This window comes from Nelumbo nucifera, chromosome 4, assembly GCF_055504915.1.
Source record: "Nelumbo nucifera cultivar China Antique chromosome 4, China Antique-T2T, whole genome shotgun sequence".
In the NCBI taxonomy this organism is placed as follows: Eukaryota; Viridiplantae; Streptophyta; class Magnoliopsida; order Proteales; family Nelumbonaceae; genus Nelumbo; species Nelumbo nucifera.
In genome coordinates, this window is record NC_142652.1 from 5,996,718 (window position 1) to 6,019,529 (window position 22,812).

At 39.0% G+C, this 22,812-nt stretch overlaps 1 protein-coding gene across 1 annotated transcript in view; it reads left to right on the top strand.

Annotated features, from left to right (window-relative positions):
- The window catches only part of LOC104591669 (RNA helicase family protein), a 49,944-nt gene that overhangs the window by 4,271 nt on the left and 22,861 nt on the right, over positions 1-22,812 (top strand). The window contains exons 5-10 of the mRNA XM_010250621.3: positions 995-1,047; positions 1,167-1,283; positions 9,111-9,202; positions 10,705-10,791; positions 19,719-19,933; positions 20,631-20,723. Of these exons, the coding sequence (XP_010248923.1) occupies positions 995-1,047; positions 1,167-1,283; positions 9,111-9,202; positions 10,705-10,791; positions 19,719-19,933; positions 20,631-20,723 (657 nt within the window). The remainder of the gene's footprint in view (positions 1-994; positions 1,048-1,166; positions 1,284-9,110; positions 9,203-10,704; positions 10,792-19,718; positions 19,934-20,630; positions 20,724-22,812) is intronic.

Genomic DNA, 22,812 nt, shown 5'->3' on the forward strand with positions numbered 1-22,812 from the left:
TTGTCATTGTATGCATCCAATGAGCCACTTCACTGTAATGATGTCATTCAATCTCTCTGGCTGTGCACCAAATTCCTGACAATTCTTGCATTGCTTTCCACCTAAACCATCCATAGAATCATTGCCGGGAAACATCTCTATAAAATCTTTCCTTGCTGATGAGGAGAAGAAACAAGTTTCAAAGAAACTTATGGAATTAACACCCTCTGGACCTGTGGTCCAGAAGTTTCTGGACCATCCAATATTTTTTGCCATATTTCTTGAAATTTTGCAAAGATAAAGAGTTTTGTGTTTTGAAATAAAATTTCAGGAAACATGGAGTCCACTTCTGGGTGGGAGTCCAGAGGATGTGAGCTCAACTTATGGGTGGGAGTCCACTTCTCCCCCAAGGTGAAGGTTTGATGAGTTCATCCAAGAAACATGTTCTCAGGCCAAGTAACCAAAACCTCTGAAGAAGTGTAAATTTTGTATTTTTCAAAGATCCTAGGAAGAAACTGAACTGTCATTTCTACTTCTGGTACTTCTGGGTATCTGGTAGATCTTCAAAGTTGGGTAACAAGTTTGTTATTTCATGCAGTAATACCATGATAGAAATTAACTGGCTGTTTTAATGTTAAAGCAGAAATGCTAGTTTTCTTTAATTGCAAAATCTCTACTCTAAGTTTGAGCGCAATGCAAAATATAAAGGCTAGGTTCTTCATTGAAGTGGATTGCATATATTCTCATTCTTTCTGAAACTGCTAGTTGTATGGAATTATTCTTCCATATGCACGCTTTGTGCTTTGAGATTCTGCACTTCTGGGAATCATATAGAACTCCTGTCATTCTAGTGGACAAGAAGGGAAGGCATTCTTTTTAAGTTTTCGTTTTCACTTGGAATTGTTTACAGTGCTAGATCTTAGGGTCTCTCTTCTATTACCTTGAAATATGTTCTTTTTTGGTTGTAGAGACTAATTTGTGAGGTTTATCCACTGAACCATTCGTTTCTTCATAGATATACATGTTAGGGAACCAGAAGGAGATGTCTTAATATTCATGACAGGACAGGTGAGAAATTTTAGTTTTCTTTATGAATGTACCTATTAAGTACTCAGGAATTTTGCATTTTGGTACTTGAGAAACTTTTAGCAACATTTTCCTGACAAAATTCATGGGGACCCTTACAGGATGATATAGAGAAGTTGGTAAGAAAGTTGGAGGAGAGAGTGCAAGGCCTGGATGAAGGGTCTTGTATGGATGCTATAATCCTTCCACTTCATGGCTCTTTACCACCTGAAATGCAGGCAAGCTTTCTCCATTTTTGTTTTTAATTAGCTAAAATTTGTAGATGAAACCCATTGTCGGTAGCTTTTGTTTTGCTTTTTTAAAGAAACCTACTTCTGTGGGATTGTTTCAGATCAAAACTCACTGCACACACATGCACCAGTTAAACGGTAAACCCTATTTGTGATAGGCACATGGAGAGCCTCATAACCTATTATCTATGCAATTAATCTAGTCATACTTCATATATTTCTTGAAACTTATTTATCTAATTAAAGTTATGCACTATAAAAGGGTGGGATGCCAAACTCAGGAGAAATCCAAGATGGAAAGATCATAAAGGCAGGACTGGAGCTAGCTTATATACCTTCCTTCTCTAGATCGGGTTCTGTAGTGGTGAGCCATAGGCTGGGAATCTGGGATAGTTGTATTTTGGAAGTACAGGCAACAATTGGAATAGTGGCTTGGGAATATAAGAGTTCAACGTGCTATTTAATGAGAGGGTAAAAGTTAGTTTTGAAAAATTAAGAGAACTCTAAAATGTAATTACTGAGACATCAGACATGGGAGATGGTGTTAGGCCAATGGCAGCAGCCTAAGCCCAGAAGGGCAAGCCTCCTTCCCTGGTGAATCATTTCCCATGCTACAACATTGTCTATGACAGAGGGCCCAGGCACCAGTTCATCAATTCAAGTCAGACCGTAGTTAGTTACAAATGAAAGAGTTTCCAAGTTCCTCTCCTTGTTCTAGAAAGAATTTTGGCATAGAAGGCTGTGCTAAGCTATCTTTATGGACCATTTTTAAATTAAAAAATTGAGGACTTAGAGGCCTCTTATCAATCAAACAAAATTCCATTCTGAAGTTTGAATAGGTGATGTAGGATTGGAGGAGAACATGCTATGGGGATTAATATGGTGGTTGAAGAAAGGGAAAATTAGGGATTTGAATTATGAGAAGAAGAGATTCAGATCTTCGATTATCAAAAAAAAAAAAAAGAGATTCAGATCTGAAATAGAAAAGAGAGAAAAGAAATAATGCTCTTTTAAAAGAAAAGAGAGAAAAGAAAAAGATCATGCCATTAGCCCCAGGAAACTTCAAAATAAAATATTATTCCATTAAATCATCTCTAGATTTCCAATTATAATGATTCTGTTTACAGACTAAATGTGAGAGAATGGGTCTCCCTTTGAAGAATCCAATTTCAATTATGAAACTGATACACAACAACTTCTAACTGCTATAAAACTAAAACCCATAGGTAACTGATTTTGATCAGAAAAGAACGGTGAAGGAAGGAGAAGAGGAAGGGAGAAGAGAAGAAGAGAAGAAGAGAGAAGAGAAGATTGGAGTCCAAAGAAAAAAACTTGGCTGGCAGTGCCAGTCCTTCTATTTATACATTAGGGCGACCATACAATAATAAAGAAAGATAAAAAGACAAAAGTGCCCTTGTGGCACATAACCAAGATTACATCACTCCCCCTCAAGTTGGGGCGTAGATATCAATCATCCCCAACTTGTCACAAAGATTATAGTGTCCCAAGGAGTTTAATCCTTTGGTAAGGATGCTTGCAAGTTGTTCCTCAGAGCTGATGTAGGGAGTGCATGCTTCTCCTTTTTCCAATTTTTCCCTGATGAAGTGTTTGTCAACCTCTATGTGTTTGGTTCTATCATGGAGAACAGGATTGGCTGCAATGCTGATAGCAGCCTTATTGTCACTATAAAGTGACATAGGATCACTGAGAGGAAAGCTCAATTCACCCAAGAGACTCTTTATCCATAGTAGTTCTGCCACACCATGAGACATGGCCCTGTATTCAGCTTCTGCACTAGATCTGGCCACCACACTATGTTTCTTATTCATCCAAGTAACAAGATTTCCCCCAACAAATGCACAATAGCCATTAGTGGATTTTCTATCGTCCACAAAACCTACCCAATTTGCATCGGCGTAAACGTCAATTCTCATATGCTCATGTTTTTCAATAGGAGTCTTGTCCCAGAGAATTTCTTCAGGTATCTAAGAACTCTGTTTGCTGCCTCTAAGTGTGTGGCCTTGGGAGCATGCATAAACTGGCTAAGAACTCCCACTGCATATGCAATGTCAAGTCTTGTCATAGATAGATAGAGAAGTCTGCCCACTAATCTTTGAGATTGCTTTGTGTCTGCTATGGCTCATCATTGCAGTCCCCAACCTGTGGTTTACATCTATAGGTGTGTCAATAGGTTTTGCTCTAAGCTTCCCCGTATCTTTCAAGAGATCCTGGATATATTTCCTCTAGGAGATGAAGATACCTGATTAGAACGGGCAACTTCAATCCCAAGAAATAATGTAAAGACCCCAGATCCTTCACTTCAAATTGAGTGGCTAAGAATCTCTTCAATCTCTGCATCTCTGAGTCCCAATCACCAATGATAATAATATCATCGACATAAACAATCAAGGTTGCCATTCTTCCTTGTTCTCTCTTCACAAAGAGTGTGTAATCAGACTAGCACTGCTTAAAGCCCATCTGTTGGACTGCCTTGTAGAACCTATTAAACCAACTCCATACATCTGTAAAAAACCTTTTACAACTGCCCGGGCCTTGTACTTCTCCACTGTGCCATCCGCCTTATGTTTCACAGAGAATACCCATTTGCACCCCACGTCCCTTTCCCTCAGGCAGATCTACTAACTCCCATGTGCCATTTTTGTGAAGGGCATTGATCTCCTCCTTCATTGCATCTGCCCACTCAAGAACAAGTAAAGCTTTTGCAACACTCTTAGGAAGGGGAACATTGTCAATAGCAGAGAGGAAAGCACAGAAAGAGGGTGAAACATTCTCATAGGATGAGGAATGAACCATTGGGTGGTGTGTAGTGCATGATCTGACACCCTTCCTCTTAGCAATAGGAAGATCCATATCACACTTGGAAGAGTCAATATCAATGGGTTTAGGAATATCAACTAGAATAATAGTACCTGGATGTGGTGATGGATTCAAGCCTTGAGAGTTCAATGGCTAGGTTGCACAGCTTCAGGATGCTCTGTGTCTATTGAACTTTGTTGACCCCGGCCTTGGCTTTTGTACTGCTGTCTACGAAAGACCCGAAATGGAGGAGGGTTAGGAGGAGAAGGCAACAAAACCTGTTTTTGTTTCTCCTCACTTGAACTCTCCCCCTGAGGAGAAGCAGAAAAGAAAGGAACATCTTTAAAGAAGGAGACACTAGACATCCATGGATACAAAGTACTTTTTGGAAATAGGATCAAAGCAACGATAGCCCTTTTGGGAGAGAGGGTAGCCAAGGAAAACACAAACGATGGCTTTGGGATCCAACTTACCACGGGTAGGAGACAAATCATGGACAAAACACTTACACCCTAAGACACACATAGGTATAGGAAACAATAGAGCTGTAGGGAAGATGAATTGATGAGGGGACATGTACTCCAAGAAACGAGATGGCATCTGGTTGATAACATAAACCGCAGTCATAACATCATCCACCCAGAACCTTTTGGGAACATTCATGTGTATCAGCTACCCCAAGCAACCTCTAGAAGATGACGATTTTTTCTCTCTGCAACCCATTCTGTTGAGGGGTTCTGGCACAAGAGCTACGATGAAGAGAGCCACAAGTTTCAAAAAAATCTGTGAGGTCACCATGAAAATATTCTTTAGCATTGTTTGATTGGAAAATTTGAATCTCTGTTTGAAAATGTGTGTATACTATATGTTGAAAAGCTTTCACAAGTTTAGGGACTTCTTCTCGAGAGTGCATAGGGTAAACCCACGTATATCGAGAGAAGTCATCAATGAAAGATATGAAATATTTGTAGTCATTTTTTCGTTGAAATATTTACAGGTCCCCAAACATCAGAATATATAATGGAAAAAGGAACTTCTGATCTTTTATTACGTAAAGAAAATGAAGTTCTACAATGCTTGCTTAGCTGACACACTTGATACTGAAAATTATTTACTGACACTGACTTAAACAATTTTGGAAACAAGTACTTCAAAGACTCAAAGGACATATGACTCAAATGATTGTGTCACAAAGTAACTTGACTCTTATTTGACTGACTCAAAGACTCAGAGGCTACAAGACCAACTTTATTCTCCAGCACATAGAGACCATTCACCATGTTCCCTTTACCAATCGTCCTCCTAGAGGCCAAATCCTGAAAGACACAGGATTGAGGAAAAAAGGTTATTGAGCAGTTCAAAGAGTGTGTAATGCTGCTAATAGATAACAAATTAATAGGCAACTTTGGAACATGTAAAACATTTGATAGAGGTAGGCCAAATGGAAAAAGATATAGATCCTCAACTAGCAATGGAGGAGAAGGATCCATCAACTAACTTCACTTTATCTTTGCCAGAAAGAAGGGTGTATGATTAGAAAAAGGTTGACTTACCAGTCATGTGATTGGAAGCACCATAATCAATAATCCATGGAGATTCGGAGGTATCAGTAGACACATGGAATGCAAAAGCTAAGTTACCTAAGGAAGAAGCAAAAGAGGTTGAAGGAGTTGGTCCAAAATCATCTTGTGTGAGAGCCCTACCATATTTCTCCAAATGGTCACAAAAGGCATTGATAATATTATCCTTGAGATCAGAACTAGGGGGGCAATCCTGGGAGTTCACAACAGTACATCCACTCTGTGGCTCATGAGAGGCCAAGTTAGCCGAGGTGAACTTCTGATTTGGTTTCTTTTTTGTTCTTGTGCTGATTTTTTACTTGGGTCTTGTGCCCACTTTGGCTTTCCATGCAATTCCCAACATGTCTCCCGTGTGTGTTGGGATTTCTAACAATGAGTGCACCATAATTTATCTTTATCATCAACCCTTTTCTGACCATCTCCCTTTCTTGCTGAATTGGTATTACCTCTTACGGCTAAAGCAATGGTCTCCCCCTCAAGGGGATTCATGGCAGATTTTCTACTTTCCTCAGATTGAACTAGTGCATACACCTATTGGACAAATGGAAGATCCTTGCTGCCCAAAACCTGAACTCGAATGGGTTTATACATGGGATTAAGCCCCAACAAAAAAGCAAACACTCGCTGCTGTGAAACTAACTGTTTGTAAGCTTTGGCATCCTTCTCACTCTCCCAATCAATGTTTTGATAGTAATCCAACTCTTTCCAAATAGATGTGAGGGCAGAATGGTAGGTGGATAAGCTTCTTTCCCCTTGTTTACATGTTGCAGACTCAACTTGCAATTGATAGATTCTAGCATAGTGTCTCTGCTTGGAGTAAGTTGACCTTGCTTGTTCCCATATTTCCTTGGCTGTCTCAGCCCACATAAAATTCTGCTTAACCGATGGTAGCATAGTAATCAAAAGCCATGACATAATCACACAGTTCTCCTAGTCCCACTTATCATATTCAGCAGTACCAGCCCTAGGCTCCTTCACTTTTCCATTGATATACCCCGCCTTACCTCGGGCTGTGATGTACAGCTGCATCTCCTTAGATCATGTCATATAATTTCTACCATCTAAGGGAGTAATAATTGTTGGAAAACTCATAGAGTCATGACTACTGTTCATTCCTCCTGGAGTGAAAGAGGTTCTAGAAGTTGCAGTCCTCAGAGGCCATAACAGAGGCTGCTATCAGAAGTTTCAGACCTACAACTCTTCTCCCGCAGTCCACGCACTCAAAAAACACACAGCCCTCACTGTAAGGTTTAAAAAAACTGTAAACACAGTAACACAGTGCCTGCTTTCACAGGTTCACAGGTCTAACCGACCTCACGAGGGCTAGGTTAAGCCACATAATATTCACAGGTCTAACCGACCTCACAAGGCTAGTTTAAGCCACACATAACATCTACAGCTATTCTGTTGTACCTTTCCATCTAAACCAGGTCACACATGACCTACACAGGTTCTTCACCCACATAGATTTGGATCACCGACCCACAGGAAGCAACTCAACAGGCTTACACCATTCAGCTAAGGCAGATTTTAGTATGTTCTTGGTGACAGTACCAAGAACCAATAATAAGAACACTTCAGTCTATGTTTCTGATCAGTTCGACTGACTTCTGGAAGTTACAGTCCAGAGAAGAATGGAAGAGAAGAAGAAAAACAACCACCGACCTCTAAGAAGACCTCAATCAATCATCTGCTGCTCTCTGAAAGTGTTTTTTCCAAGTTTCTGTTTAAAGATAATGGAACAGGATCAACTGAACAGTTCTCAGGGCAAGGTCGAACTTGTCTTCTTCATTCACAGTCCAGATATGTGATTGGAATAGTTTCAATCAGATAAGAATACTTTTACAGAGCACTGTCCCTCTCTGATACCATGATTTCGATCAGAAAAGAACGGTGAAGGAAGGAGAAGAGAAGATTGGAGTCCAAAGAAAAAAATAAACTTGGCTGGCGGTGCCAGTCCTATTTATATGTTAGGGTGACCATACAATAATAGAGAAAGATGAAAAGACAAAAGTGCCCTTGTGGCACATAACCAAGATTACATCAGTAACCTATAGGGACACTCAAATAAGGACTCTAACTCCTAAACGAGTCTGAATACCCATTATTAATCCTACTAAAACTAGCTTATATTGTAAAGACAGCAGACATTACTTAAAATAGTAAATCACAAATTTCCTATGAATAATAATTAGAGAATTATTAGAAATAGCATGTTTGACAATTACTGTAAATAGTAATTTTGATTTATCAGCAACAATAAATTTCTAGATGGTTACCAATAAACTAGAAAACAAATTTGAAGACTCAAAGATACCAAAATCAAAAACACCAAAAACTATGAAATTTCATTGGATGAGGAATTGGGACTTGGGAGAAAATTGATTTCTCTCTATTATGGTTCTTTCCTTGCTTCCGTGCACGCATCAATAGCACTGATGTGGATTGGGACATGAGAAGAGGAAGGAGGATCTCATCTTTTTTTTTAATTTTTTATTTTTGTTTCTTTATTTTTATGAAAGATGTATTATATTAAGAAGAACGAAGATGCATAACACCAGTTGAGGGGGGGGGGGGGGGGGGGGGTTGAGTGAAGAGGCTATTAGCATTGGTCACAAAAGAGATGGTTGGTCATGACCAGCCGAGCTGGGATTGGGTTTCGAGCTTGATCTTTGTTCCTAACTGTATCTGGAAGAAAAGAAATATGAAGTTACTGGTTATTAACCAGAACGGTTCTCAGGATTGTGGATTTTAGTATTTTTTTTTTGCTGTTTAGGTGTTAGTGCTAAAAGAGTCCAACAGGTTCTATGAAGTCTTGAGTGTTTATTATTGTTCTCTTTGAATTTTCTAATATTTTGGGAGAGCAGCCTTAGTCTCTTTGTGTAATTGGGGTTTTATCTTTTTTGTTTGTAATTAAACTTCTTTGACTACAAATCAATATATATATATATATATATATATATATATGACGAAGTTCCATTTCTTTCTTCATTTGCTTTCTTTGGTTTTATTTCTGAAATGGCATTTGTCATCTACTGCAATTGGTCAAGTGAATTTCTGCTTATTGCTTCAGTCTTGGTTCAAAATATATTATCAGGTTATGAATTGGGTACAGAAAGCACTACATAAAAAGAGGTTATTACCCAATGTTGGTCCCAACCATCTGGGGTCTTGGGAGGTGGACTTGATATGGACCTATCCATTGGCATTTTTTGGACAAAGTGGTTTCTCTTTTCTGGGTCCCTTCTTTTTTTTTCTTCATTATATTGATTTGTCTGGATAAAACCCAGTTATTTCTGTACAACCAACTTGGAGTTTTGATTTTAACACAATAATATGCCACTGTAATGACCTTAGAAGCTATTAGGTTTCATAATTATTTTTTATGTTGATTGTGCTTTGTTTATTTTGGTCCTAGGTACGTGTATTCTCTCCAGCACCTCCAAATTGTAGGCGTTTTATTGTTGCCACAAACATTGCAGAGACTTCCTTGACTGTGGATGGTGTTGTGTGAGGATTCGTTCTTCTTTTTCTTCTACTTAATTACAAGTTAGTTTATATGGTTTCTTCTCATAAAAAATGTTTCTGATTCACCTTCTTTTGAGCAATTTTGTAGAAATTGTAGTCATGTAATAAAATGCAGAGAGACTATAAAATAATAATAAATCATAGAGTTGAATTGAATTAATTTGTGTATTGTATTGTAGGTTGTAAGGTTATTTGAATTTTTCTAGAAAATTTTCAAACTATGATTTTACCACATTTTCAATCCACACTCACCATAAGTAGGGGTGTAAATGGAATTTGGTTATCCGATTTCGACTTCGAGATCCGATATAACTGAATCGAATTTGGATAATCCAATTAATTTAATGGTCAAATTTGAATGTATGCTGATTCAATTCTATAAATATTCAAATTTGATTAGGATATAAATATAATATATATTAATTAATATAACATATATTAATTAAACAACACACATATATAATATTAGTTACAAGTGCCCCATGGGTATCAAAAAAGTTACTGCAAAAGTCTGCAAAGTGCGAACATCTCATTTATTGATAATCCAAACTCTTTTGTCACTTTCGATAATCTTCCTTCTATCTCTTCTCTCCCGTTTTCCCTCCCTCTCTGCAACTCTTAGTCGATTTTGATTTTCATGTCATTCTGATGTTCACATCAATGTTCCAACTTCTCTACAACTTTAGAACTCTATTGTTCATGGTGTTTCAATGTGGTCTTAGTCAATGTTCATGGTGATGTTCTGATGTTCATGGGGATATTCTGTGTTGCAATTAGTGAATTGGCTGCTGATGTAATTTTTCTGTTGTGTGTTCTTGTTGATTATTGTTTGTTACTTATAAAAAATTTCCTCCCAGCGTTCTGATTTTCTGTTGTGTCTTGTTTTTGTTCTAATGGTATAAATAAAATTTTCTTATAACAAAATTTCCTCATGGTTACATCCAAAAATTGTAAGCATATTCACATAACTGTCCCTGACAATGGTGATTTGTGGGTCAAAGTGGTAGATGGGTATCAAACAACAATTCTAATATGTAAAGTGGCATTTCTAGCTTCTTTTCCTCTTCTCATTTTACTCAAGTATTCTCTTACCCAAAGGAGGAGTTTTCACAATAATGCCAATGTGGCATATTTTGGACTAATACTGCTTATTTCTTTTGACATGTCATATCCTTTCAAACCTTTTTCCCGTGTTATAAATGAAGCCTGTGCAATTCAATGATGATGTAACATATTGGAATGAAACAAGTTCTTGTTCTAATGAATTTAGAGTCCTTTGAAACCTTTTTCCTCTTCAAAAGAAAAGTTTATTATATACAAGTACGGAGTGCCATCTGCTTTGTTCACCATCTAATTTCCTGTTAAGTTAGATACTTTTCTAGTTTTTTTATGCCTTAATATTTGACCTATGACCTTCCAAAAAAATTTCACCTGTTGATCATGCTCAATCCAAGTTATTAATTTTGCTTTTTCAAATATGATAGGTATGTTATTGATTCTGGATATGTGAAGCAACGCCAATATAACCCATCAACCGGCATGTATTCCCTTGATGTAGTCCAAATCAGCAAGTAAGCAATTTCATTGACATTTAGGTTGATGCTCCAACAGACATTGTTCTTAACTCTCTATGTTATTATCCTTATTGCTTCTATTATGATGTCAACGTTTGAATGATTTTCTCATTTATTCTGTTTTCATTTAAAGCTTTTTTTCCTGTGTGAAAGGCATTCTCCTTTTCAGTAAGGTACAGCAGTCTATTTTATTAATCATTGGAATAAAGTTCAATGTGTTCAAGTATGATCCATATAGTCCTGTACAACAAGTTACTACAGATAAAGATTTCAATTGACTCACCATAAAAATACAAAACAAGAAGAATGTAGCTTAAAAGTCAAAACACATGATCACACAATATATGTCCTTTTTATCAAGATCCAAGTGTACATTGGTTCAATGATTCTTATCAAATTGCATCCTCTTGATTGGGATTTATTGAAGATATGGCTGTTTCTTTCCTTCGAATCTGGCCATACTTCGAATCTGGCCATCTGCTTTGGTTCAATGTGTTCCAAACTCTCCACAAGCTCCTTGATGGAAAAGGGATTGATGTTGGATGGGTGGGTTGAAGAGGCTGATTTATGAGTGAGAAAATTTAAGGTCTGATAATGGATTCATAGAGAGGGTATATATGGTTGTAGAGACAATGGAGGCATTTCAGATTTGTAAACTGAGAATTAAAATGATGTAATAGATGTTTAATGCAAAAAATTCTGGATGGCATTAGGCTAGAAAAGGTATGTAATTAGAAGAGGAAGAAATAATTTAGTTGCTGATGTTAGGGCCTGTTTGGCTAATTAAAGTGTTTTTTTATTTCGTTTTTTCTTTCTGTTATGTCTGTTATTGTACTCAGGGGCACAAGGGTCTTTTCCCTTGTTATTTCTGCCGCCCTATATATATTAAAATAAAGGCTGTCGCCGCCAGCACTGTTACATTGCAAAACCCTTCTTTCTTCCCTCCTTTCTTCTCTTTTCTTCTTCTCCTCTTCTCTTCTCTTCTCTTCCTCTTATTTCTGGCCGGCCTTACTGTCAAGATGGTATCAGAGCGGGAATACTGATTAAAGAGAGCAGATCGAACAACCTTACTGAGAGAACAGATCGAACAGACTAGCAGAACCTGGGCGGAACAGAAATCTGATTTGGGACTGAAAAACAGCTACAACTGGTACAGTTCTCCCTGTTTTTCTCTTCTTTACCCTCCTTGGTCATGTGCTGAGTGGAAACCCTATGAGTCTGGGCGGCTGAATGCTGTCGAATCTGTGTACCCCCTGTTTTTTTGGATCGTGTGATCCTGTTCATGTGTTAAGACAACTGTAGGTCAAGGATGACCTGTCTTCTCAATGGTTTGATTTGACTATAAGTAAGAAGGATCTCTCCTGCTGATTAGTGGCTGTTAGACATTCTGGAATTCTGGTAGGTTGGGACTATTAAAACTATACAGGTCTAAAATCTGCCAAATAGTACCTCTGTTTTGTGTTTGGGACTGATTTACTGTTTGACCATGTCGACTGAGAATTCTGCTACTTCAGAGATTTCAGGGAGCCACAATGGAGTGAGTGGGGGAATGGACATGAGCTTTCCCATGGCTGTTATTCCCTTTGATGGTCTGAATTACCTTGAGTGGTCTAGGGGAATAAAACTCTACATCACTGCTAGGGGGAAAATAGGAAACATCAATGGGAGAGTGAAGAAACCGAAGTATGTGTTAGACAGTTTTGTATGCCCTTAGCTTCAATCCGATTTGATGTACTTTTGTTATTTAGTGGAAATAAATAAAGTGCATGTTTGATTCATGTTGTTTGGTACAATTCTGTGTAAGACCCTTAAACTAGACACTTATAGAGACTCGTGTTAGTTTTAAATGTTCACAGCCATTGGATAAGTCTGGGGAGATTTATCCTGCCAAGGCTGATATTGGTGTGCCACCAAGTGTTGGGATGGCTTGTCTCGGCCATCAGGGTGAGACCCAAGGCACATGCAGTATGGGATTACTCGAATCCCTGAATCGGACCAGATTTCCAATATTGCCCTGGACCTTGGAGATAGATGGGCAAAATTGGAAAGTTACACCTGACCCCTAGACTCGATTATGACACTTCACTAGGTGTCGGATCGGGCTGTCTTTGATATGCCAATCAGTGAGATCCTTAGATGGGGATCAAAACCTGGGTATGTTGGGACAGTCTGAGAATTCATCTGAGTGGGTGATCATAGTGACAGGATCAGCCCCTTTGTCGGACAAAGGGTAATGATTGGGAATGCACTCTCTCTGATGGAAACCAAACTACCGACAGTTGATTTCAATCGTTGGAATTTTGTTTTGCAAAATCATATATATATATATATATATATATATATATATATATATATATATATATGTACGGTTTCGAAATGTTTGCAAATGGTTTTAATTCCCGGGATCCATGTGAGTGGAGAGTGCGGCACTGTTCCTTGCAGCCGAGGGAGAGGTCCTCTCTTGTCGGGCAATGCTTGATCATTAAGGGCTGAGAGGTTAAGTGTAAGACCATTTAGGATAGTACCTGATGGGCTAATCTTGCACCTGCCCACAGTCCCTGGGTTCTTATAAGATGGCTTGGCCCAGGGACCACTTAATGTAAGTGTTGGGCCCATAGGGTCCATGTGATGGGCTCAGGGGTTTACTGAGTTTTTCAGTGAATTCGGCTGGGCCTTGTAATAAAGGCTGGGCCGAACCCATGTGGTTGGTGTGTAGATCAAAGCTTGGGTCCCACGCCATACAAAGAAGCCCAACTGGGCAGCAGATTGGAGACTAGTTAAACACTGAACACTTAATGGGCCAAAAGCCCATTTCGAGCTGGGCTGATATGATCACCCATCTATGGGGCGAATCTGAGATTAATGTTAGTAAAAGGATAGGGCCTTTAACCTTATCCACTCTGGGAGACCAAATTCAAAACAGATTTGAATCTGGTAACCTCCTGATAAGATCAGGAGTAAGCTAACTTAATCTGCAGATAGGATTAAGATAATCCTATATCCAAATACTGATTTGGATTGGGATAACTCCAAAATAGGAGGTTTCTTAATCAAGAAGAAAAAGAGGAAAAACCCTAAGAGAAATATATCAGATTTCGAACCAAGGGTTTGTGGTGCAAGAAATTATCCTGCAAAACAGAGATTAGATCTCATACAAACTCCAGAGAGAAGAGAAGCAGTTCAGCCATCTTCGTCCCAGGAGTTCTCCTCTAGCCGTTGCCATTTCCCTCTTGCAAGATCTGATCTTTGCAGCAATAGGGAGTCAAGAAATCAGTTCTTGACATCAGTCTTGCGAAAAAGACTGAGATAGATTCAGTGTTCAGAGTTTCCAGAGGATTCTTGCGAAGGATCCAGTGTGTAGGACGCACCCTGTTGGTTCCGTTCCATCCACAGCTGTGTCATCTTCAGCAGGTGCGGATCTTGGTTTCTTCTTTGGGCGTGAACACCAACTTTGGGAGATACTGCTTCTCCGGATCAGGTATATTCCTCCCTTTTGCTTTTTGGTTCAGATCTGATTCGATTATGGTTCAAGTAGGATCCTTGAATATAGTATTCTAAATTCAGGGAATATGATTCCCAGTTGGAAGAAGGTAGGAAAATTTTTGAAATTCGCCCACCCATTCCGCAACCTTATTGGCATCCATTATATGGATCCTACCATTCTTTCAGTATGGAAGTGCTGAGCATGATAGGTGGAACCAAGAGAACAGTATGGTGATGTCTTGGCTCTTGGTTTCAATGCTGCCACAAGGAAGACTTTTATGTGGGCTGAAACTGCTTGTGAGATATGGGAACAAGCGAAGTCCACCTATTCAGAGTAGAGACACTATGCCAAGATATATCAACTACAAGCTGAATCCTCTACTTGCAAGCAACGGGAGAGGAGTCTCTAGATGTACTATTCTGATTTGACATCAATATGGAAAGAACTTGATCACTATCAGAATGTGAATTGGAAGTGTGATGAAGATGCAAAGACCTTTAAGTCACTTGTATCTCAGCAACGAGTGTTTGCCTTCCTCCTAGGGCTGAATCCGTCACACGAGTCCATCAAGGTGCAGATCTTGGGTAGTAAAGACTTGCCATCAGTTCAGGAGGTGTATGCCTTGGTGCAGTCAGAAGAAAGAAGAAGTGTGATGAATGGTGTAGAATTGGAGTCAGTTGCCCGAGCTGTCCGGGGAAATTCAGATACAAATGTCGGAGGTGGTTTTAAAAAGGGTGACACTCAAAAAAATCAGATGATAAGAGCAAGCTTTGGTGCACTCACTGCTAGAAGACACGATACACAAAAGATACATGTTGGGATCTCCATGGAAAACCTAAATGGGCACAGGATTTGGGTAAGAAGTCAGCACCTGATTAGGGCAAGAAACCAAGCCAGCAGAATAAAAAAAGGTATAACTCAGCTAATATGGCATCGACAGAGACTAGTCCTTCAATAACTTAGGAGAGACATCCCAGTTCTGACCCTAAGGAAGATATTATCAACTCCTTCCGTGAACATTTGGAATTGTATGGTAGGACTCTCTGCCAAATAGATATGGGCCTACTCCTTCTACCTCGTTTGCGTCTACATCAGGTAATGCCACAACCTTCCATGTGTCATCTCATACTACTGATTCTCCTTGGATTATTGACTCCGAAGCCTCAAATCACATGACCGGTAAGTCTAATTTGTTTCAGACATATAACCTTCTCTCTGGGAGAGATAAGGTAAGACTGACTGATGGTTCTTTTTCTACCATAGCTGGCCGAGGCACCATACCTCTCCCACTTGGTGTTACTCTTCCTAATGTACTACACATTCCGAAATTACCTATTAATTTGTTGTCTATTAGTAGTCTGACTCACTCCTTGAACTGCTTAGTCACTTTTTTTCCGTCTTCATGTGTGTTTTAGGATTTGACCTCAGGGAAGACGATTGGTAGAGGAAGCATGGTAGATGGTCTCTACGTGTTGGAGAATAATGCTGGTCTAGTGGCGACAAAGTCCACGAGTTCGTCAAGCGAGAGTCAAGCCTATTTATGGCATAGTCGTTTAGGTCATCTTTCTTTTGAGTCGTTAAAAGTTATGTTCCCAAAGTTGTTTGAGTCATTGTCAGTTACAGTGTCAAACTTGTTAGTTGAGTAAGCATTGTAGAAGTTCTTTACCTTTACGAAATAAAAGATTTGAATGTCCATTTCATATTGTTTATTCTGATGTTTGGGGCCCTGTTACTCTACCTACTGTGACTGGCTATAAGTACTTTGTTACTTTGATTGATGATTATTCTAGATACACTTGGGCTTACCCTATGCGATCTCGAGATGAAGTGCCACAAATTGTGAAAGATTTTCAACGCATGGTGTTCACTCAGTTCCAAACGGAAATCCATATCTTCCAGTCGGACAATGCAAAGGAATATTTCCATAGTGATCTCACGAAGTTTTTTGCTTCGAGTGGGTCACTTCAGCGAAGCTCTTGTGCCAGGACACCCCAACAAAATGGTGTGGCTGAACGGAAGAACCGTCACCTTCTCGAAGTTGCTCGTGGCTTGTTGATTCATATGAATGTGCCAAAACAGTTCTGGATGGATGTAGTCTTGTGTGCGACATATATCATCAATCGCATGCCCTCTCGACTACTAGAGTATAAGGCCCCACATCAGCTCTTGTTCCCTATAGCCCCGCTGTCCACCATTCCGATGCGTGTTTTTGGGTGTCGTTGTTTTGTCCATAACCTGTCCCCTACTCGTGGTAAGCTTGATCCTCAAACTATTCCTTGTGTTTTTCTTGGTTACCTTTTATCTCAAAAGGGGTATCGTTGCTATGATCCCATTGCTCGCAAGTACTATGTTTCCATTGATGTCTCATTCTTTGAGAATCAACTCTTTTTCTTGGTTTCTCCTCAGGGGGAGAGTAGGGTTGAGGAGAAACAGGCGACGACTCAAATTCAACTACCTCCTTTACCCGATCCTCCTCCATTCTGGGTTTTTCATCGTCGCCATAAGAGCCAGTAGAGTTCAAGAGCCGTGGAGCCTGACACTATGCAACCAACATCATCGGATTCACCCAATGCAGATCTGTCTCATCAACCAGGTACACTTGCTCCCATTGATATATCTGCTCCTTTAAACGTTGATTCACCTGTCACCAATGATCTTAATATTCCTATTGCTAAGAGAAAGGGTGTTAGGTCTTGTACCACTAATCATCCTATCTCTAATTTTGTGTCCTATGAGCATGTTTCGCCTTCGTACCGTGCCTTTCTCTCTTCTGTGGATAGTGTCTCCGTTCCTAAGACTGTGGCAGAAGCTTTGTCAAAACCTGAATGGACAGATGCAATGCAGGAAGAAATTGATGCATTACACAAAAATGGCACTTGGGAGTTGGTAGACCTTCCTGAAGGGAAGGAACCAGTGGGGTGCAAGTGGGTATTCACAGTGAAACACAAGGCTGATGGAATTGTTGAAAGGTACAAGGCTAGACTGGTAGCAAGAGGCTTCACACAGGTATATGGAGTGGACTATGCAGAGACTTTTGCTCCAGTAGCCAAGATAAACTCTATCAGGATTCTTCTTTCCTTGGCAGCAAATCTTGACTGGGATCTTCACCAACTGGACATCAAAAATGCCTTCTTGAATGGTGACTTGGAAGAGGAAGTGTACATGACCCAACCCCCAGGGTTCTGTACCAAAGGCAGTGAACAAAAGGTGTGCAGGTTAAAAAAATCCCTATATGGGTTGAAACAATCACCTCGGGCTTGGTTTAGTAAGTTCCATTTAGCAGTTCAACAGATGGGGTTCAAACAATGCCAGTCAGATCATACTCTGTTTGTGAAAAGAGGTGAAGGTAAAATTGCAGCTCTTATTGTGTATGTGGATGACATAGTGATCATAGGAGATTAGGAGGCTGAAATCCAGAGACTAAAAAAATTCTTAGCCACTAAATTTGAGGTGAAGGATCTAGGCCCCTTACGATACTTTCTTGGAATTGAAGTTGCCCGCTCTCACAAGGGCATCTTTATTTCCCAACGAAAGTATGTACTAGATCTCCTAGAAGATACAGGCAAGTTGGGGGTAAAACCATTTGATTCACCTATTGAACCTAATCACCATCTGGGAGACAGTCAGGGAGAGCTTCTGAAAGATGTAAAGATGTTCCAGAGACTTGTGGGGAGACTTTTGTATTTGTCTATGACCAGGCCTGATATTGCCTATGCAGTGGGTGTCCTTAGTCAAATCATGCACAGCCCTAGGACAACTCACTTTGAGGCTGCAGAGAGGATCTTGAGATATCTCAAGAAGTTTCCTGGAGCTGGTTTGTTGTTCTAGAAACACAGTCACTTAAAAGTGGAAGTATATACTGATGCAGATTGGACAGGAGCAGTCAATGACCGAAAGTCTACCAGAGGGTATTGTGCCTTTGTAGGAGGAAACCTTGTCACATGGAGAAGCAAAAAACAAAGTGTGGTGGCTAGATCCAGTGCTGAAGCAGAGTATAGAGCGATGGCTCATGGGGTTGCGAAAATCACGTGGATAAGAAATCTGTTAGGTGAACTGGGTTTCGCAGTAAGCAATCCTATGTCACTCTACTGTGACAATAAAGTTGCCATCAATATTGCTGCTAATCCAGTTCTGCATGACAGGACGAAACACATTGAAGTGGACAAGCATTTTATTAGAGAGAAACTTGAAAGTGGAGAAGTGTGTACACCATATGTCAGCTCAGAAGAACAACTTGTAGATATCTTCACCAAAGGTCTCCATCATGTGCGGCACAAAGATTTGTGTGACAAGTTGGGCATGACTGACATTTATGCTCCAACTTGAGGGGGAGTGTTAAAATAATGTAAAAATAATTTAGTTGCTGATGTTAGGGCCTGTTTGGCTAATTAAAGTGTTTTTTTATTTTGTTTTTTTTTTCTGTTATGTCTGTTATTGTACTCAGGGGCACAAGGGTCTTTTCCCTTGTTATTTCTGCCGCCCTATATATATTAAAATAAAGGCTGGTGCCGCCAGCACTGTTACATTGCAAAACCCTTCTTTCTTCCCTCCTCTCTTCTCTTTTCTTCTTCTCCTCTTCTCTTCTCTTCTCTTCCTCTTATTTTTGGCCGGCCATACTGTCAAGAGATAGGATGGGAAAAGTTTTAACTATGAGAAGAATTGGATTCCATGATGACACATGTCACTTGGCACAGTACTTATTGTAGTTTGATGGTGCTCTGAGCTGAAGTTTACAGAAAAACTTTTGCCATTGGCATCCATATACAGGGTGTCATGAGAAAGGTGACATCCAATGAGAAGTCCGTTCTTTGATTTACCTATTTTTACTACTACCAAATTATTTATGTAACTAAGTATTATTTATAGCTGTGTCACTGTGGAATGATTTTTTTTGACATGCTATTCACCTGTAAACACCTATTTCTTGGAATGTTTTCCACATACTTAGCGAACATTGGATAAAACTAAGTGAAGGATGATTTGATAGGAAAAGGAGAAGAAAAATAGAGAAGTTAGTTAGATATGGGCGGATAAATTGTGCACAACTGGTATCTAGAAGAAGAAATTTCAAACTAAACCTTTACTCAATTTCATTCATCACTAACTGAGGAAATCTACAAAACATTTTTTTAATCTATAACCTAGAATTGTATTAATTAAAAATGGAAACTTCTCAGCATCTGAAAGGATGGAGAGAATACAGTGCAAACAGTTTAAAAGTTTAGAAGAGTATAAAATGTTATAAGAGACTTCTGTATTCCCCAGAAAATATGGTTCCTGGTACTCCGCCTCTTGAAAGACTCCAATATAGTCTTATATAGACTTTAGTATTGTTGTTTTTTCATGACCAGTCGTCCACTTGTCACCAGTAATATGTTCTTGAAAGTACTACATTTTCTTATTATTATAAAGTTACTAATTTATGTATGTATAAGTGCAGAGTTCAAGCCAATCAGCGTGCAGGACGAGCTGGAAGAACATGCCGTGGAAAGTGTTACCGGCTTTATCCTTCCATAGTTTACCATGATGACTTTCTAGATGTGACAGTCCCCGAAATACAGCGGTCTTCTCTTGCTGGAAGTGTCCTTTATTTGAAATCATTAGACCTCCCTGACATGGATATTCTCAAATTTGATTTTCTTGACCCTCCTTCACGTAAGAACAAATCTTTGTTTTCTTTCTCTTGACTTTTTATTTCTAAGTAACTAGCATGCTTTATTTGAATCATATGTTGTCTGTAATTAGGAATGGCAACGAGGCAGGGAACATACTCCCCATCCCTGACCCCGACTTTGAAATAAATCCCCGTCCCCAACCCCGATCCCCGTTGGGGATAAAAGTGATCATCCATCCCTGATCCCCAATGAAAATGGGTTCCCCATTGAGGATCCAAATCCCCAAAGTTTTAAATTATTTTTTTAGAAAATAGATTTGCTTAAAATAAGGATTTTTTAAATATAAAAATATTTTGATATAAATAATATAAATATTTTTATATATGTATATATTTAATATAAATAGATTTAGAAAATATATATGTATATATTTGATATAAATAATATAAATATTGTTATATATATATATGTATATCTTTAATATATAATGGAGTCGAGGTGGGGTGGGGAATTCACTCCCCATCCCCGTCCCCATCCCTGGTTGGGTATCACTATCAATCCCTGTCCCCATCAAGGTAATTTCCATCCCTAATCCCATTGGGTCGAGGAAGCTGTGTACTGACGGGGACGGGGAAAATTGCCATCCCTATCTATAATGTTTCTCTTTGCTTTCAGTATGCTCCTATTTCTCTCTGTCATTGTTACTAAGCAGTCCTTAATATTGACCATTACTGCAGGTGAGTCACTGGAAGATGCTTTAAAACAATTATATCTTATTGATTCTATAGATGAAAATGGTTTAGTTACACAAATTGGGCGAAAAATGGCTGGTAATGGCTTAGCTTCCCACCAATATTTTTTTAGTGTTGCTATATACTTATAGCGGAATGTTATTATTTTCTGGTATGATTTTCAAAGCATCATGGGTTTTATGTATCATATCCTCGTTATCTTAAGGATTTCATTTTCATTATCTAAGATTGGTTAAATGAGTCACTTTGGCTTTCCTTTCCTTTTTTTTTTTAAATCTAGGGCCATAATCTTCAATCAAAGCGTGACTTTATTGCTTTTTAAATTTTAACACTTTTTGAATAATGGCTTTAAATTCTTGGAATTACCTTGATCACTGTTTTTTATTAACTATGTCGTTTTAGAGCCTTTAATTTTGCATCCTTCTCCACAATGATGTCAATGGTCAAATAAAAGAGTTTCTGTTTTATTAACTATGTTGGTTTAGGAGGGCTTTTGAGGAATTTGAAAGGAGGAGAGAAGAAAAGTTAAATAAAAGTTTTTGGGGAAGGAGGTGAGATTTGGGACGAGGATGATTCAAGCCAGGAGGATGGGTTTGTGGAAGAGGATTGAGGGTAGTTTTTTTTGCAAGGTGTGGCTTGGTTTTTTATCAGGTCTCCGGTTGGTGGATTTTTTTGATCTACGCATGAGTCTGGTCTATTGTGGCTGGATGCTCGTTGAGTCGGTTGTAGTCTTGATGTTATTAGGAGGATGATGAAGTTGTTTAGTGAATCCAGTGATTGTGTCTCTGATAAGCCCCCAATTATCCTCACGTATGCCAGGAGAGGGAAAGGGCAGTGCAAGCCAGGTCGGCAGTCGGTTGAGGGAAATGTGTAGATATGCCAGCTGGGCATGGCTGGAGGGAGTTAGTTATGATATCAAGAGGGAATATTTCTGGAGGGAATTAGTTAGGATGTCAGGAGGGAATATTTCTGGAGGGAGTTAGTTAGGATGTCAGGAGGGAATAATATATGGGAATTTCTGGATAGGGGGAAGGGGGGTGCGGTGAGAAACATTTTGAGTGTTTTGGGAGAGCCGGCGGTCTCTCGAAGAACCGACCACTGTTATTACTCTCCATTGAATGAATACAAGTTTCTTTTCATTTGAGCTGTGTATTTTCACTGAGTGCCTGTGAATTGTGTGTGAGATTTCTGGGATATATTAGTCTCTCTCTCAGGTGATATCTTTTGTACTCCTTTCGTCTATTTATGAAATTTTCTCTTTATTCTTCAAAGACAAAAAAAAAAGAAAGATGTCAATGGTCAGTCGTTGCTTATGAACAAAATCATCTTTGTTGAAGTATCCCATGTTGTTTGCTATCACCATGCTACAACTATAATATTAGTACAGTGGCTATATAAAACTGAAACTGAATCAGAAGAAGCCTAATCAGAAGCACCCTTCTCCATAATGATGCCAATGGGCAACTGTTGCTGTGGCTGGATCCATCAATATTCACAATTAGTGATATCTGGAGGGGGACTAAACTGACAGACTGACCTCATTTAAGGAACAAAAGCATTTCAGTTGACTACCATGAAAAAAATCTTCTCAATTTGGTCTTACTTATTTTCCTCTCATATATATTCCTTCTGTTGAATGCATGGTTTTGTGATTTTGTTCTTCCTATATTTGCTCATTTATATCGTCATCCTCATTTGGGTTATATGTACATAATTGATAATTCTTGATTTCCAAGATTATGCTGCATATGCAACATTTACAGCTATTGCTGTCTTACCAAGAGAAAAAGGCTTCCCACAACCATAGCCCAGAAAAAAACATATACATTAAATAACCTGCTTTATTGACAATGAAGGGCTGGGAAAAATCTTTGTGTCCACATTTCTCTTCACTAGGCTAGATCATTGGCTAGCTCAGTAGCTTAGTTTGGTTTCCAATTGAATGAGATATTACATATTAGACATGAAGAAACATGCCCCAACGAAATAATTGGATGAACACCACAGACATAAAGGTGACTCAATCACCCAATCAATGGTAAGATTGTAGAGACAATGAGCGCCAAAGGGTTATTTTGTCTTTTTATGCTTTCTTGTACATTAGATTATTTCTTATTCTTTTGTACATTATTTGTATATTGAGGACATAATGGTCCTTTCACTATTA